The 18071-nt window shown below is 33.3% G+C and overlaps 1 protein-coding gene across 50 annotated transcripts in view; it reads right to left on the reverse strand.

The window, feature by feature from the left end:
* Positions 1-2069: 2069 nt before the first annotated feature.
* Positions 2070-18071, reverse strand: part of RBM26 (RNA binding motif protein 26) — a 99041-nt gene continuing 83039 nt past the window's right edge. For 18 of the 50 annotated variants that reach the window (XM_086330147.1, XM_086330127.1, XM_086330107.1 and 15 more), the window contains 3 exons: positions 12777-12890; positions 9297-11157; positions 2070-5301 (listed from right to left, as the gene is read on the reverse strand). In XM_086330147.1, the coding sequence (XP_086186273.1) occupies positions 11068-11157; positions 12777-12890 (204 nt within the window). In that variant the 3' untranslated portion in view covers positions 2070-5301; positions 9297-11067. Of the gene's footprint in view, positions 5302-9296; positions 11158-11592; positions 11724-12776; positions 12891-18071 lie in introns of those variants that run through there. The other 32 variants (XM_086330142.1, XM_086330126.1, XM_086330140.1 and 29 more) reach the window with 7 other exon arrangements.

The raw sequence follows: 18071 nt of genomic DNA on the forward strand, positions 1-18071 counted from the left end.
TAAAAAGTAAATTAATGATCAATTTAAGAAAACTCTGCTATAACACTGTAAAACCCTTGAATACTGGAACTGTCATATTATATATTAGAAAAAATATTAGATAAAACATGACCATGGATAGCTCAGGAAAATATTCAAGCAATATTTTGCAAGGAATTTTATTATTTTGAATAAAATGACTCTTCTAAAAATGGACTTTTATATAAGGAAATATATGGAACTCATCATTTTCTCATTTCTACGTAATTTTTTTCACAGTTTACTTCTCTTTATGTACTTCAATCACGAATGTTCATGAACTTCATGGGGAAGACAAATTTTTCTGGAAGCAGTTTGCAGAGCTGAGATAAAAAATAAGGGGAGTTTGTTTTTACTGTAAATTATTTGATACCTCTTTGAGTATTCTTATAGTGGCTATGGTATTAAGAAGTGGAAATTCCAGTCCTTATTCTGTCATTTATTTTAACTTATTTAATAAAGACAAAGGTTATCTGCCCTACTGTCCAATAAGACTAGTTATGAGACTGTGTAAGTTCTTGAAAGTTTATAAAATGTTGTGACAAAAGTATACAAATCTGTACTTCTCAAGGGGGAAACAAACTGCTACGGTAGGGAATATAAAATCCTGCCACAACATACTATAGAAAATAAAAAGAGCTTAACCACTATAACAAGCATTAATTTGCTATGTTTAGAACAATTTCAGTAAGTTCTAACACATTTACAAAGAAAACTGAATGGTCTTTTCCAAAGCTAAATTATGAAAATAGGTGTTCATACCTATCTGCCTATAAAAGATCAAATTAAAGTATATCATTTAAAAAATAATGTACTTTGATGCAGCAGTTCTGAGAAAATATCTTGAAGAAATAATCTAAGATGTTTAAGGATATGGCATTATTTACAATAAAATAAAAGCTGGAAAAGTCCTAAGTGCCCCAAATGAGGAGACAATACACTGTGAGTCATCTACAAATGGAGGGGCTTTAAAAATGGTATATTAACCTATTACCATACACCGAAAGACACAGCAATATGCATTATATAATCCCATTTTAAAATGTCTGGGGATCATTTGTAAATGACAGGCTTTCTATCATCCTACCTCTTTGTCTTTTTATTTTGAATGTCTAGCTTTTCGACAGTATGTCATATGTGATTTTTTACAGGATTAAAAAAGACCAAATCCACTCATACTCTATACAGAAGTATTTCCCAGGTTAAGTGAAGGCTAACATGATTATTCTGCAAATATTCCACATATTATATAATTTTTAATAATTTTACTGTCGTCATGTATTAACCAAAATCCTCTACTTCAAGCCAGAGACTTCTATTTCATAACCAGATCTCTAATTGGATTTTTATCAACTTATGCACTTTGAAATGATAATGTATTTTCCTGTAGAAACAGTGGAAGATAGGCAACTACCAAACTTATTTAACCCATGTTATAGATAACAGAAGGAATATCTGCAATTAAAAAAAAAAAAACAAAAAATATCACAATACTGTTCACTCAATAAAAGCATGAAATGAACATGTTGAATGCTGGAAAAGCAGATCAAATTAGATCAGGAGAATAAACATTCAGATGAAAACTGAAAATTATGGAGGGACGTTCTGAAAACTTTCATTGGCCTTCGAGGTTGACAGAAATGCTTCATGTCTCTAATTTCACTTCAGAATCTATGGTAGTCCTTCTCTGATATTAGAGTATCGTTATACAATCACTCATGATAAGGAGAAACTTTTTAGTCCCCAAATGAAATAAAGAGAACATTTCCAGCAATAAATAGGCAGGAACTAGGGAGAAAAGGGATACGGAAGATTTTTGTATATGTGTGACAAAAGGAGTCAAGAACACTTTGGTACCAAAGGTGATTTAAAACAATTTTAAGTGAGAATGGCTGTGAAGAGAGGAAGAGGCAATACAGAGCCATTTCTTCATATAAATATTTTCAGAATTTTCAACTGTGCAATGCCTGAGAGCTGCAAATTCTCCTTTCTACTCTATGTTAATATAATTGATGCAAAATGCAGGACAATTTTAAAAAGTTAACAACTGCTTTTAGTAAGACTATTTTATTTAAAAAATTTTCAAAATATAAAAATAATAAACATTATGGGTATTAACAAACAAAACAACATAATTCAACTATAAATAATAAAAATGTTGACAACCCCACATAAACACATAATACTATAAACATTCTAGGCATACAAGAGTAGTTTTCTAGTTCAAGTTTTACCATTTTCAAGTTTTATCACTTTAAAAATAAACAAAAAAGCTGCTACAGCTTAACCAATTACTTTCGCTCCACTCAAAGAGCAGGGAATTTTCCCCCCATGCCAACACACATTCATGAAATGGGATACTTATGGGCACAGGTATTAAAAATTGGAATAATCCAGTCTCCAGACAAGAAAGAATTCCTTTGGTGCTTTTAGGTTCAACAATCCACAGAAATTGAGTTCAACTAAACCACTATTAAAGGAAATCTTGTGCCAGACATGTTCTGAAGTAATATTACACCCAAAACAGGTTCAGGATTCTGAGAATCAAAAGTAAACATCTATGAATGCTTTGCTGATACTTAAAAACTGTATCCTAAGAACATTCACTAAGATGCTGGAATGAAGTCTTGCAGATGCAGAAAATCTGCACATCAACACAAAACTTGTACAATGTAAATAATACATCTCTTTACAACTCATCAAATGTTCTATAAATATTTAAGAATTACCCTGCCTCCTGATGAGTAAAAGACAGATGGGAATTGAATGCAGAAGAGGATTACACCATTTTTTAGGATTAGAAAAGTTTTCCATTTGCAATTGGGAAAACTGAGCCATGCTCAATGTATCTTTTTTTTTTTTTTTAGTCTAGTCATATTAACCATTCCTCTTATCAAAAGAGCTGCTGACAAATTGAAGAAAATGTTTTCTTTCTGGGAAGTTGGACACCAATTAGTATGTCATTCTGCATCATTCTCTTTAAATTACAGGGTGTTTCTAATTGGCTGGGCTCTTTACCTGGCTCATCACAGACCACTTTTATAATTATGCTGCTAGATTAGATTAAGTTATAAGCAATCATAGATTTAAGCTCAGCAAAGTCTGGATAACAGGTTGAAAAATGATATTGAAAGGTTTTGTAGCACCAATGACTTTTTCCTAAGACACTTGAGGGGCTGCATCGCTTTAAAGTTATTATTTCTCTTGTAAACAAGACCAAAAATATTCAATTGATCTGTACTTTGAGCACAAATATTTATAAACTCTATTTGAAAAAAAAAACACACATATAGCATGACTAGGGCAGCTAATAGTGTAAAATCTAAGTATATTGAAAAATATAAAGATATATAAAAGGCTTTCATAATGCAATCGTGCAGAGGTAAACTGCTTCATTCAATTACACAAAAGTGATTCTGTACAGTTATCTACATATAGCTCCATGAGAATCCTCTTCAGGAAAATGAAATAATGAAAATCCTCATCTTTAATTAATAAACATATGGGAAATTATTAAAATATGTACCTGACCTACCAGATCTCAAAGCAATTTTTCAAAAAGTGCAATGATTTTAACGAGAATTAAATCATCTCAACTTCTGATTCCCAATGGCATGTTCAATTTCATTTTGCTTTATTTTGTTTTTAATTTAAAAACAAGGGGGTGAAAAAAAAGGAAGATGACAAAATAAGAGAGAGTAGTGGTATGTGATCCACAGCTATTAACCAACCCAAAGCTGATAACAGCCAAGTACGGTCTCTTCAGAGAATTATCTTTGGGTTTTCAGCCCAGCACGTTAGAGCTATTCTAACTATTACACAGAGAGAGAAGCTTTCCTTACAAAGAAAAAATACTGAACTAATCTGGGAAAATATCTGCAAACTCCCAGTGGCCACACGTTAGTTTACAATGTGAACTAATACAAAAGTCTAATTTTAAAATGCCTTGTAGGCTACAAGGTCATACATAAGAAAAATTTCCAAAATACTTACTGTTCTTTAAACCAAGCCTACATTAACCATGCTGTTTTCAATTAATATGAATCAAAATAGATAATTTACATTATGTCTGACATATTCATTCTTTTTTCCTGGTGACAAATGCAATGCATACTCAAGAAAAAGTGCTTGCAAAACAGTTAACTTTGCACAAAAAGGTGAAAATGTGAGCATGGCTGAATGGAACTAAAAACAAAAGAAAAACAAGGGTGAAGAGAATCAAATATAATTTGGACTCTTTTAATGAAAACTTGTGATCAAGTGTTAACTTCTAAAATGTTAATGAGAATCCAAGAAGGAATACTAAGAAATTAATGTTCTGAAAACTACGGTGCCCATTATAAAGAGGGTATTTTGGGTGAAAATTTAGAATAAAATTTAACTTCACTCTTTATAAATAATTCTACACCATATTGCTTATAAATAAAGAACACAGACATACACCTCTTAAGGCAAGAAATCTACAGTCTTTAACAGTGTTAGACACACACTATTTCCCCTTGCTTTTAAGATTGTCTTTGATGTCTTCGTTGCAAGTGAAGAAAACAAGGAAACACTGTGTAAATTAGACGTTCATTAGATATTTCTCAGTATTTATAATTCACAGATCATCCCATATTACTTGAAAAGCAAATTATTCTCCTTGTTGATTTTGAAGAGTTAAGAATTTTTTAAAAATTATTTGGGTAAGTGGCCTTGGCGTAGACTTCAATAAATATATTTAGAAGAAACAGGCAAGTTATTACCATGTGAAAAAAATATTTTAACCATTTGTTCAAAATTATTGGAAGTAACCACCCTAACTCCAGAAATGTATCCTAAAGCCCAGAAAAAGTAAAGCCAAACCACGGTTTAACTTTTTAATCATTTTCATCATTCTAGATTGTTCATGCTGATGAACATAGTATCATGGCTTTATAGATTTCCTAGATACAATTTCAACTTGGCTGAGCCTGAAAACTCATCTCATGTTAGGAAAACCAAGAGGATTTGTTTTTCCTTCTTAGAGTGTTTAAAAACAAACAGCTATAAAGGGGAGAAAACATTTAAGTATAAGATCAGACAAAGCACACACTCAGATTTACTTCTGGACTCAGATGTACCCTAAAATTGAACTGGAAAAATAAAAATGCTAATTATGGTACATGTAAACATCTATTCAAACTGATAAAGGGCAAACATAAAGTGATAGTGTCATATTATTGTAACAGTCGTCTCCAGACAGGAACAGGTCTTGCTGTTGTAGTCACAAAGCTAAATTCAGGCAATGATGATCTCCCTCTGCTGGAAAAAGAGAAGACTATTAAAAAAAACTTTGAAAACAGTAAATAAATCTAAAACTTGAATCATACCATACAATGACCTTAACTTTTTTAAAACATTACATCTGAGAAAAGAATCAAAAAGAAAGTTGCAGACAAATTTTACAAAGATCAACCATGGTTTAAAATGATTTTAACAAAACCTCTCTGCAACACGCTTCACTGAAACATGAAGCTGCACAGATAACAGCTCGGCAACACGGTTATGATCCAAATTTTTCATTAGGAAATGTCATCATGGACCATATAGTAAATTTTTATCAGTGTGGGTTGGAAAAGTAACAATTTTAAGAAATCATTAACAAATTTCAAGATATTGATAAAAAAATAAAAGCAAGAACAATTGTCTTAAGTTTCCCAAGGACTACAAAATAATCGTGAGCTATATATGTAATTTCCTTAAACTCCATGGGATAACCATTTCATTCTTCAATCACACTGTATGACATAAAATACTATACTAAGCATAATGATAAACAACAAAAGTAAATAAAAAGGAACATATCAAAATGAGACAGTGTTTGGTATACAAAAGAAGACTAACTTGGATGATGAGATAAGAGGATGGATGAAATAAAGTAACAGGGAGGGAAGGGTTAGAAAAGAAACATAAATTGGTACAAAAAAGTAAAAAATGCTTCAATTATACTAATCTAATAAGTACATAATACTGATAAAATGCAAGAACCAAATTAGGAATTTCTCTACTGAATAAGTATAACGTTTTCATTAGAAATTACTAATGCATGTCAATCAAATTCACCAAGGTTTCTTTCTTTCTCGGGTCTTTTAGATAGCTATTCTGGATATCAGATCTGTCAGATTATCTGTCAGATAATCTGCTGTCATCTGATAGGTATACAATAATCAGAGAGCAAAAAAATCTATTCTTCTCTAAAAGCCTGTATGCTGTATACATACCTTAGAGCAACTAGCCCGTTCAAAAGTTAATTAGATAGTTTCTGAAAATATGGGAAAAGGAAATTTTTTCTTTCTGCCTTACAAATATTGTATGTTCATGATTTATCCCTAGATTAAATTTCTACTTTTAATCATATAGGGTTTCAGAAGAATGGGAATAGCACTGTAAAGGACCAAAAATAAGCTAACAAGCTTACTGAACTAAGCTAACAAGCCAAAACTTTTACACAGGACATTTTTGTTTTAAAATGCTAAGATTTTTTTTGTAAGGGAAGAAAAAAAAAATCTTACAAATGTTTACATAAATTCTAGGACTAAAACTATTTTTCTATAATTAGTTTACACTACAGGTAAGGAAAAAAGGAAGAAAATATAAATTGATAGTTTGTATGATACTCTAAAATAGCCATTGATATTTCAACATACTAGATGAGCAAATGTTTGCTTTCTTTTTATAACCTTTAGAACCAGTGAGTATTGTTCCAAGTAAGACTGAAAATACAGTCCCCATAAAACAGTTCTAGTAAGAAGAAATTTCCTCCAATTAAACCATACTTTTCACAGGTAGTCAGCTAAAACAGTGAAGTCTTATCTTAATAGTAAACTATCGTTTGATACATTTGATCATATCACAAAATAAAACAAGAGCTATGGAATACTATCCCATTCATGCAACACGATTTCATTAAATGCTGAATACTGGTTAACTACCAAAATTAATTTTTAAATGTTACAATTATCCAATAACATTTAAAACAACACTGCTATGTAGAGACATAAGATACTGAATGAAATATGTAAAATGACAACTCCACCATCCCTTGAGGTAATCCTAATCAATCTTTTAACAAATGATATATAATTTCCTTCCATTTTTTCCTGAAAAAAGTAGCTGTCTACATCTCAATTCCTTCTTCATTCCCACTTCAGCCCAGATCTATACTATAGCAAAGAACTTCTAAGGAAAACTGCAGAATTAAAAAATGTATTTCAAGTTTTAGGTAAATACTATAATAAAAAAGAGTTCTAAACTCTGAGTTTAGAACTGAAAGGAAGTTGTAAGTACGAAGAAAAAGTGCGAATACAGAAGTTAATCTATACTTTTTAGGTTAAATGTAATTTGTGTAGCAAAAGCAAACATCTGGAACAGTATACAAAACTGTACCAAGACACACTGTATGACTTATCATAACCAAATCTAAGTTGCTTCTACTGATGATAGAAACAGTAACAGCAACAACAGGTAGGGAGAACTGGTATAGATATGTTAAACTGTTTTAGATCAAACACTAATATACTACCAGGGAAACTAAAGATGTGAAAGGAACCTTAAGAGATCATCTGCTGCTGCTGCTAAGTTGCAGCAGTCATGTCTGACTCTGTGCGACCCCATAGACGGCAGCCCACCAAGCTCCCCCGTCCCTGGGATTCTCCAGGCAAGAACACCGGAGTGGGTTGCCATTTCCTTCTCCAATGCCTGAAAGTGAAAAGTGAAAGTGAAGTCGCTCAGTTGTGTCCAACTCTTAGCGACCCCATGGACTGCAGCCCACCAGGCTCCTACGTCCATGGGATTTTCCAGGCAAGAGTACTGGAGTGGGGTGCCATTGCCTTCTCCGAAGAGATCATCTAGTCCAACCCTTTTCATTTTACAGACAAGAAAACAACCCTGGATAAGTTAAGAGACTTTTCTAAGGCCAGAGAATTAGTTACAGAGCTTGGGAACAAAAGCTAAATCTCTTAACACTTGTCCAGTACTCTATACTTGCTCATCTTTGAATATAAAAAATTAATGGGATGGACTAGATTAGTGGCTCTTGACATTTCTGTTCTTACACAATGATAGAAACCAAAAGGCTATCTTACTCCTGAAATAGACATTTAATATTCCAAAATGTTAATAGCTTACTAATTGCTATGGAAATTCCGCTAAGACTATGTGTATACTCCTCCATCACTATTTGTAACAAACCCCACTGGTACAATACTTAACAGAATCAACTGTTTACTAAGATGATCCCAATTGATTGAGAAGACCTTCAAGAAAGATTTCTGGAAAATTGATAAGAATTAACAAGGGAGGTAATTGTCACTCCATTATTGGAGATTTAAATATGCATTCATTCATTAATTCATCCCACAAACAACTGAATGTCCACTATGAGCCAGGTTTTATGATAATCACTAGAGATAAAGATGAATAAGACATGGTCCCCTTCTTAGAGGAGCTTGTAATCTAGTGGGGAAGACAGACATATAAACCAGATAAACTATATTACAACATAAGTACTATAACAGAGATATGAACAAAGTGCTGTATTAAAAGGGATGGTTAAGGTATGAACTGGCTAATGACCAAAGACTAGTAATTTTGTGTAACATCTACTACATTTACTGCAAACACAATCTCATGCCCGATCAATAATTACGAAGGAGGTAGCAACATAGTTTTTAAAAAAGCTGGCACTGAAATCAGAGTGCCTGTATTCAAATCTAGTCCTTCTATTTACTAGCTATCACTTTGGGCAAGTCATTCCATCTCTATTAGCCTAAGTTTCCTTACCTGTAAAATGGATATCTTAAGTTTTAAATGAGAACACATGAAAGTACATGTAGAGTACTAGTATTTTTTTTATAAACATACTCATTAATTTAAAAAATCCAATAGCAATTTAATACTAAATAATATTTACAATTAAAATATTAATGATAATAAAAATATAATTATGAACCTGATAAATGTTGCTAATATTTAATCCCCATACTTTAGGACCCAATCAAAACATACTTGCGTTCTGATTCATTCAAAGCAACACGGTGTAAAACATTTTAATTTTAGGTTATGACAGAATTTAAGAATAGGGAAAGTGATTAGCTATTTATGAATTTAAATAAACAATATATAATTTCAGTTACATTATAAGGGAATTTTACAATAATTACACAACAGCACACTAAAATTTGCTAATCAAATTATAAAGCCAAAAATCAGTATGGAGATTTAACTGGCCTTTGAAAGATTTTCTTTCTTTATAATACCTGTTTGGTGTAAAGAGAAGAAACGTGAGCCTCTGCCAATTTGGCATCTTTCACGACTACTAAAAAGAAAAGAAAACAAACTTACCTAATGAATCAGAATAGCACATAGTCAACATACAAGAGACTATACATAAAAATATATCACAGCTCTAAGTATAGTAAAGAAGTTCTGAGTAAAGTCACTATTGTGACAAAAGACATCTGACAGTGAAATTTTAAATATAAACATGTGCATCAACTGCAAGCCAAAACGTTCCTATGAAACAGAACTACCGTTGGGAGTATATATACAACTTTAAGTGGAGGAAGAAAAGAAAAAGAGGAACAGCATCCATGAGCTACTCCACTGGCAAAAGACTATGGTGGTGAAATTACAGTTTGTGACTGTGAGGACCCCAGCATGGGAAGAAAGTTTTTTTGTGTGTGATTTTCAATATAATCACTGTAATCTCAGAAGGGGTAGAAATACTTGCAACCAAAAGGATAAATTTTAAAAGATAAATATGTAGTCTCCCACCCTCCATTCTACAAAGAACGCCTTTATTTCCTAGAAACTGCTATATCAACTTTCAATGATCATGTTGTCAGAGAACATGAGAGAAGTCCACTTAAAAATCACAATATTGTTGCAAATGTCAAAGATTTTTTTTATAGAAGTATAGGAAATGCACACTTAAAATATCAGACTGGAACACTTACCAAACAGTGCTTTCCTAAAGTAGTATCTATAGTACATTTCTTTATTCATACATCTTCAAATGGTCAAGTTTTCTTTCATACATCCAAAATGTAATGTGATGTTTTCTTATTCACCAAATGTTATCTCTACTTGAAGTCTGGTTCCAAACTAATCAGCCTGCTTTTAAATTTTAAGACATCTGTTGAAAGTTTATAGGATCAAACCAAACTGAAGTGGTATAAATTTTAAACAGTGGATTGTACATTATTGTAAAGGTACCAGTAACCATTATTAAGAATAAGTTAGTGATTATAGCTCCTTTTGTGATAACTGGGGAGAAGGGTAGATCACCATCTGGAATGGTCTATTTAATTCTTTTTCTTTTCTTTCTTTTTTTTTCTTTTTTCTTTTTTTAAATCAAGGAACATTGTCTTTTTTTTTTTGTCATTGCTTTTTTCTTTTCTTTTCTTTTCAAGAGACCATTCCACTTTATTTTTTAACATCTGAATGCATAAGGACTCAAATGCAAAGCAGTCATACACCGTTATCATTAAAACCCATATGGTAAAATACATACACAAGTCCAACAAAAGGCTAATACATAGTAAAGCCTAAGCATACTACTATGTAATATTATGAATACATAACTTGGAGACTTTAGTTAGAGTACTATGTTATCTATTCATTTTTTGAAAACATTCATTAAGATTTTAAATGCAAATTCATTCCTTATTTGGAGTAAAACAAAATTCTCTAAGTTATAACAAGTATTGGTCATTAAGTCTTCAGACCTATTCATTAAATTACAAAGAACCCAAATAATTCTGTAATGTTCAGTGAGTATGTAATAAAAACATTGCATATGTTTCTAGTGTGATGTCTTTACCAATTGTTTACTGAAATAAAACGCAAACATCAATCTTTCAAAATACAGGATTCAGAAGGTAGTTTTCTTCTCTTTTGTCTATTTGTGAAATCCATCTTCATTACATTTTACCAAAAATTGTTTTTACAAATATGTAAAAGTACATTAGATAATACTAATGAAACACAGGTAGAGTTCTATCATATGCAGATCAATGATCAGTCAAATCATCTTCTCCAAGAACGAGATTCATTGTCCTCTTCTTCTTCATCATCATCTTGAAGTAATGAATCATCCACCAAAGACTCTTCCTGAAACTTTAGGTTAAAATGCATTTAGGAATTTACCCAAAAAAAAAAAGAAAAGAAAAAAGGTGACACTTTTAAATACTGATTACTCTCAACAGAGTCGAATACAAAAGGTATTTCTATAGTTAGACCATTCAAGAAACAAAAGCAACCTTTATCCACTCAAAGGTTTCTCAGTACTATCTATTCTACTGCTTACATCACAGACACTAAAAAAAAAATCAAAGTTGTAAGCCTTTGTACATGCCATTTCTCCTGCCTCTCTTCATCAAATTATGCCATCTTCTATACCTACAAAACATTGCTGCACACCTTTTTTTTTTTTTTAAGAAAACATCAGTAATTCTTCTCTGACACTAAATCAACCAATAACTTGAATAAAGTTTATCAATACTTATATTTCTTTTCTGCTATATGTAACAAACATTTTCTTTTACAGCATTCTTTTCTTTTCCCCATTCCCTTCATAAAAGCTTCTCAGACTACTTTTCAAACTTTTCAAAATACCTAATACCAGGAGCTCTCCTGCTTTTCTCCCCATTCAATTCAAACTCATGGAAGGACAAAGGTATAATCTAAAATATAAAATGACAAATCATGTATATGAGTTTCAAAATACACATTTTATTCTTGCATTTGACTATGGACATGTATAACAGCCTCAAATGCTCTCCAAACAAAATGAAGTGCCATAATGAAAACCTAATCAAGGTAAAACATGGAACCATTTAGTTTTCCCACCTTACCTTTATTCCTTAACTTCCTCAATTTTTTTTCCTACAGCTTATTTCATGATTAAACAAAACAGAGTTGCTTATTTTAGATTTTTGGTTTCAAAGGGCTCTCCCACTTCAGTGGTCTTTATGCTCCCCCCTCTCAGCCATAAGACTAACTGCTGTTATGCAAGAAAAAATATACTATTCCACACCTATATCTCTGCCAATTATAATGCCTCTCTAACTATTACCAGTCCAAGTTCTTGGTTATGAAAAGCTTTTTTTTTTTATCACTTGGGGTTCAGCTACACTGCTACCACCTCCTTCAAGATTCTTCTGGAAAGAAACAATCATTCCTTCCTCTGCGTACCCACAGCATATTGTTCAAATCTTTATTCACCATATCAATCTGCCTTTTATTATAATTAGTTTCTTGTGTCTATCACCACCTTCTTTTCCAGATTGTATTGCTCCTTGATGATAGGGACCGTGTCTTATTCATTTTTCTGCCTATTGCAGTATCTACCATATAGCAGGCATTCATTCTAATGAACTAAAATGATATGAATTAAAACCTGAAATGTCAATAAAGTAATTAAGTAAATATATACTCTAAAACTTAAAATATCACAAGACTTCCTGTGGATAAAAATCTAATGAGCAATTATTGTCTTCTAAGAATAAATGAAAACTGAGTATATATATGATTTTCAGATATTCTTTTTGGATTAGAAATCCACAGTTATCGTTAATACATAAAATTTAATCATCTGCATTTTATCTGCTATCCCCTGCCTGGAAAGTAGCTCAGGAATAAAAGCTTTATGTTAAAATCACAGCCATAGATCATATTTTATATAAAAATAAACATTTAAGGGTAAAAGCAAATGAAAAAAAAAACAAAAAACATACTTCCTCTTCATCAGGTTCAACTTCTTCTGTTTCGACAGCTGAAATATTAGTTATTGGCTTATTCCATGCCAGCTTTAGATCCTGCCCTTTGAAACGAGCTCCATGAACTGCAGCCTAAAACAACGAAAAACATTGGAATACAGAACATTAATAATTTATGAAGAAAACAATGAAATGTTATAGTACCTAATATTAAATACAAGTGAAGACAGTTGTCTATTTTTGCTTTGTGGTTTATTTCTCTATTTACTATTTATTATTGCAGTTTATAATTTACTTTATATTGTTATTTATTTCTAAAGTCAGCCTAGTGATTTGAGCAGAGCTATTTCACTACTGGCCAATATGTGACTAGAAGAACTATGTCTCCAAGTCTACAGTAAAATGATAACTGCTACTCAGGGCAATAACTGCAAAGCACTTCAAGATTCTGGTTTTGTATTTTAATTCTTATTAATTCACAAATGACTCATACAGTAACTAGAAACTAGAAGCCTCTAATAAATTTAAGGATAATTTTGCATGTGTATTTATACTTAAATTACATCAAATAATCACAAATACCATAAAATGCCTGATCCATCACTAATACAAAATACAAATATCTCAATGAAGGAAAAAAACTGAGCTTTTCTATTGAAAACTAAAGAACTTCCCTACAAAGCTTTCAGAGTTGCATATAATGAAAACTGAGTAAACAGTCAAGCCTAAATACTTGCTACATTAAATGGCTGGTTCAGAAATAGTGCTTTCAAATTAAAGTAATGTGAACTAATATAAATCAACATTAGCAACAAACCAAAATAACTGTCACCAAAGATTTACAGCAAAACCTCAAAGTACAGCATAATGTGAAATGTAGAAACAATTACATGTTTAATGACATCTGACCACGAGTAGTATGATATAAAGTCCCCAGGTAAAACTTTTAAATCTACACATATAAATTTACGGTTACTTTAAAAGATTTCATGCCTATTAAAATGTAGCTCAAAAATTTTTAGTCCATGACCCCATCATGTCATATAACTAAAGAAATTTTAAGTACTTATATATAATATTTAAGTCCAGAAACAAATTAAGTTTTTGAGGCTGTAAATATTACATAAAAGCACATTCCTGCAAGGAATTCCAACTATCTCACACAAAATGTCTACTCATAAAATTCATGTTTTCATCCAGCTAAAGAAAATGTTAGTGATGTTAGTGATGTCATCTACAGTAAGTTCTTCAAAAATTTCTTATGATCTAATTTTGCACATCTCTATATTCAATACGTACTTCAAATGCACAAGGTGAATCTACAACTCTCTAAAGTTTTAGTTTTAAAATTATTTACTGGGTGCTGTCATCCAGGCTTTGTTGTTCAATTTACCCGTTATGCGTATGCGTTGGTCTCAGTTGTGTCTGACTCTGTGAGACCCCATGGACTGCAGCCCTCCAAGCTCCTCTGTCGATGGGATTCCCCAGGCAAGAATACCGGAGAGGGTTGCCATTCCCTACTCAAAATTTACACATTATAAGGCAGAGTAAAATTAGCATAAATCTAAGTAGCCTGGGATTTTTGGAATGCTAAGTGAGTTCTGGTTTCAGCTTCAAGGCATCAGTTGCGTGAGCCCCAAACAAAAGTCACCTGACCTTTGAAGCTTTGAAGTCAGGCCATGACTTTTCTCTAGCTATGAATATCCTAGACGGCATTTTCTTTCAATATAAGGCTGTTTCATCTACACTGAAAATTTGTTTACAGTAGCCATCTTCATTAATTATTTTACCAATAACTCACAGCAGCTTCTGTATTGGCACTTGCATTTTTATATTATGGAGATAGATTCTTTCCTTAAACCTCATGAACCAATCCCTGCTAGCTTCAAACTTTTCCTCTGAAGCTTCCTCATCTCTCTCAGCCCTCACAATATTGAAAACAGACAGGGCATTGCTCTGGATTAGACATGACTGAGCGACTTCACTTTCTTTCTTTATGAGGATACTGTGGCTGGATTGATGTCCTCTCCAGACCACTAAATTTTCTCCACATCAGCGGTAAGGCTGTTTCACTTTCTTTTCATTCTTGTGTTTACTAGAGTAGCACTTTCAATTTCCTTCAAGAACTTTTCCTTTGTGTTCACACCTTGAATAACTGGCACAGGAGGCCTCGTTTTTGTCCTAGCTCAGCTTCTGATATACCTTCCTCACTAAGCCTAATCTTTCTAGCCTTTGACTTAAAGTGAGCAATGTGAGACTCTTCCTTTCACTTGTATGCTTAGAGGCCACTGTAGGGTTATCAACTGGCCTCATTCCAAGGTTATTTTGTCTCAGGGAGCAAGGAGGCCCGAGAAGAGGGAGAGATACAGAATGGCTGCTTGACAGGGCAGTCAGAACACATTTATTGACTGAATCTGCTATTTTATATGGGCACAGTTTATGGTGCTCCCAAACAACCACCATTTGTTCTGTGGTCACCAGAACAAATATAATAATAATAATGAGAAAGTTCGGAATATTGCAGAAATTACCAAAGTGTGATAGAGAGACATACAGTGAGCAAATGCTGTTGGGAAATGGTGGCGACAGATCAGCATAAAGAAGCACTGCCACAAACCTTCAATCTGTCAAACAAACAATAATTATCTGCAAACTGCAATAAAGTAGAGCACAGTAAAACAGGGCATACCTGTATATGTGTGTGTGTATAAAAACCACACAGTACAGAATTATATGGGAAATATCAGGAGCCTTCAATTTATTTTCTTTATACGTGTGTATATATGTGCTATACATGTATATGTATATGTGCACATCTGTATATGAATGCATTTTTTTCCCCCACCCCCAGCTCTGACCTCTGAAAAAAATTGTTATAATTAACATACTCAGTAGTAATGAGCATGCTTAGTACTCAGACTATGGTCTTTAAATACCTTTCCCAGTAATAAGAACCAGAGCTCCTTAGAGAAATGGCCAGTTCATGGTCTGGAAGAGAAAATGTATAAGATGAACCTGGAACACCTTTTCATACCAGAAAGAAAGAAAATATCATAACCCATTAGAGTCCTGTCAAAACAACTCACAACAAACCTATATAGTAGCCACTAGCCAAAGCCAGGACACATCAGTAACTGAGAACAATGGATCAATACCCATGAAATGTTTAAATCTATGAATTTATAATTGTATAATATCAATCAAGCTAAATCAAAATATGCATTTATTATGGATCCCTAAAGGAAGAAAGTAAAGTATTTATAAGAAAATCAGGGAAATGTAAACTCTGACTGGGAATTTAATAATATTTAAGGAATAATAATAATTTTTAGGTATAATAATAGTATTGTTTTATTTTATTTGGCCTCTAATATTGAAAGAGACACACTGAAAGGCTTACAGCTGAAATGATATGACTGGGAATGGCTCCAAAACAAGGAGGTACAGTGTTGTAGTGGGTGGAATATAGACAAAAAAAGATTGGCCATAAGTGGATAATTGCTGAAGCTCAATGAGGAATTTGTGGGCGTTCATTTTACAATTTTCTCTAATTTCTATGCTTTGAAGTATAAATGAAAAGTCTGTTTAAGTGCTGAAGCATTTTATTCATAAGCTTGCTCTAGGATTTTGCCTATTTAGTCTTACACAGCATCATTCGAAGTTTGCACCAAATTATAAGTAAGGCGAGCAGGCAAACATATGACAGAAAGGGAAAAAAGAAAAAGGCTTGAAGATTTGACAAATGAAGGAAGAAAAAAAGTATGAAAAGTAGTTATGAGGTAGGCTCTGTATCTTACATAGAAAATGATTCTAGAAACAACATTTGGAAAAGACTGTGTCGGGGTCCAGCCCTGGTGGATCCAGGGAAATTCGAAGGAGAGACGGCTTCGGCAATCAGGATACGATAGCTTTAATTAAATATTAATTAGAGATATAAAGAGTAATAGAATGAGGATAGCTCAGTAGGAAAATTCAGTGGAGAAAAGAGGCTGAATAACTTGGTTTACGTGGAAAGCTAGTAAAATTCCAAGACAAGGAATTTACATCACCTACGTAGGCCACAGGCGTCCTCCCGTTCTCCCGAAGGAGAGGAGACACTAAGGCCTCCCCAGTCAGATCTTGGAAGCCCAGGCATAATTAGTAGGCTTGACGAGCCTCCACGTTCTAGATGGGGATTCAGCCAGAAGGTGAGAGAAAGAACGACATGGGGAGACCAGTCTTTTGAGGAACTTATCCCATTTTTTATTTTTCCAGGGTCTGTTTTTATACACTGAGATGTTATACAAAAGTCACGCGGGGTCAGCAGTCCTGACTTTTATTAAAGTCAGGTGTTTCATACAAATGTATACAGAGGTCTTAGGGGTGTTACATCATCTTTTGGCCAGGGGGCCTGCTGACAATTTATGACCCTCTCCTTGTGACAGCGGTCAGTCAACTAGAACACTTATTTCTCCAGGGGTGATTATTTTTAAAACAGACGCCACCTTCTGAAGGTACCAGATAAAGTTACATTCCTATAGGGTGGGGGTGTAGTGGGTTTTAATTAAGAAAAGAATTTACTTAGCCTAAGGTTCAACGTGATTAATATCAAAGGTTAATACTTATTTCTCTTATATGTTAGTTATATTCATTAATGTGTATAAGGGACAAGAGATATGGAGATATAGCCGTAAACATTGGCTCAACAAATGAAAAACTCTTCACCAATACAATTTCTAATCAGCCCACTATACTATACTAATAGTTTTTTAACTTCTCTAAAGAACCTGTTTTTAGAAGGTTTAAAACATCTCGTGCCTCTCACGGTTGAGAGGCTGTGAACAATCACACGTGGCTGGACAAGCCTGTCAGGTGGGCTAGAGAACCTTTAGAGGAGTTTGTAGGTTGAAACACTCCTATCACGCCCAGGAATTATTTTTAACTGGAGCTCTAAGTTAACTCTTTCTCCGAAAGAGGTGGTGGGGGACAGCCCCGCGTAAAGTCAGAGGTGTAGGTGAGAGCACAAAGTAGTAAAGTAGGCAGACTCTGGTTTTGGGGGTAGATGCTCGAGAATTTCCAGGGGGACTCCTGAGGCTCGATCCCACCTTTGCGTATGTCGAGCCTCCTTCCTCATGACCTTTGCCATGGGCAGAGGTCCTCACGCTGGCTCCCGACATTGGAATAAGCAAGGAGTGTTTGCCTTTTGCCTTGCAAGTTATTTAGATTATATATCTAAACTGAACATACAAAATGCAGCTCTTCACAAACTTACTGACAAGAAAATCCTTTGTTAGAGCTCTTATAAAACCAATGTTCTGCAAAAACACTGTGGGA

The sequence above is a fragment of the Bos grunniens genome, chromosome 12 (assembly GCF_055505025.1).
Source record: "Bos grunniens cultivar Pamir isolate PY7600 chromosome 12, Bosgru_T2T1.0, whole genome shotgun sequence".
NCBI classification, from domain to species: domain Eukaryota; kingdom Metazoa; phylum Chordata; class Mammalia; order Artiodactyla; family Bovidae; genus Bos; species Bos grunniens.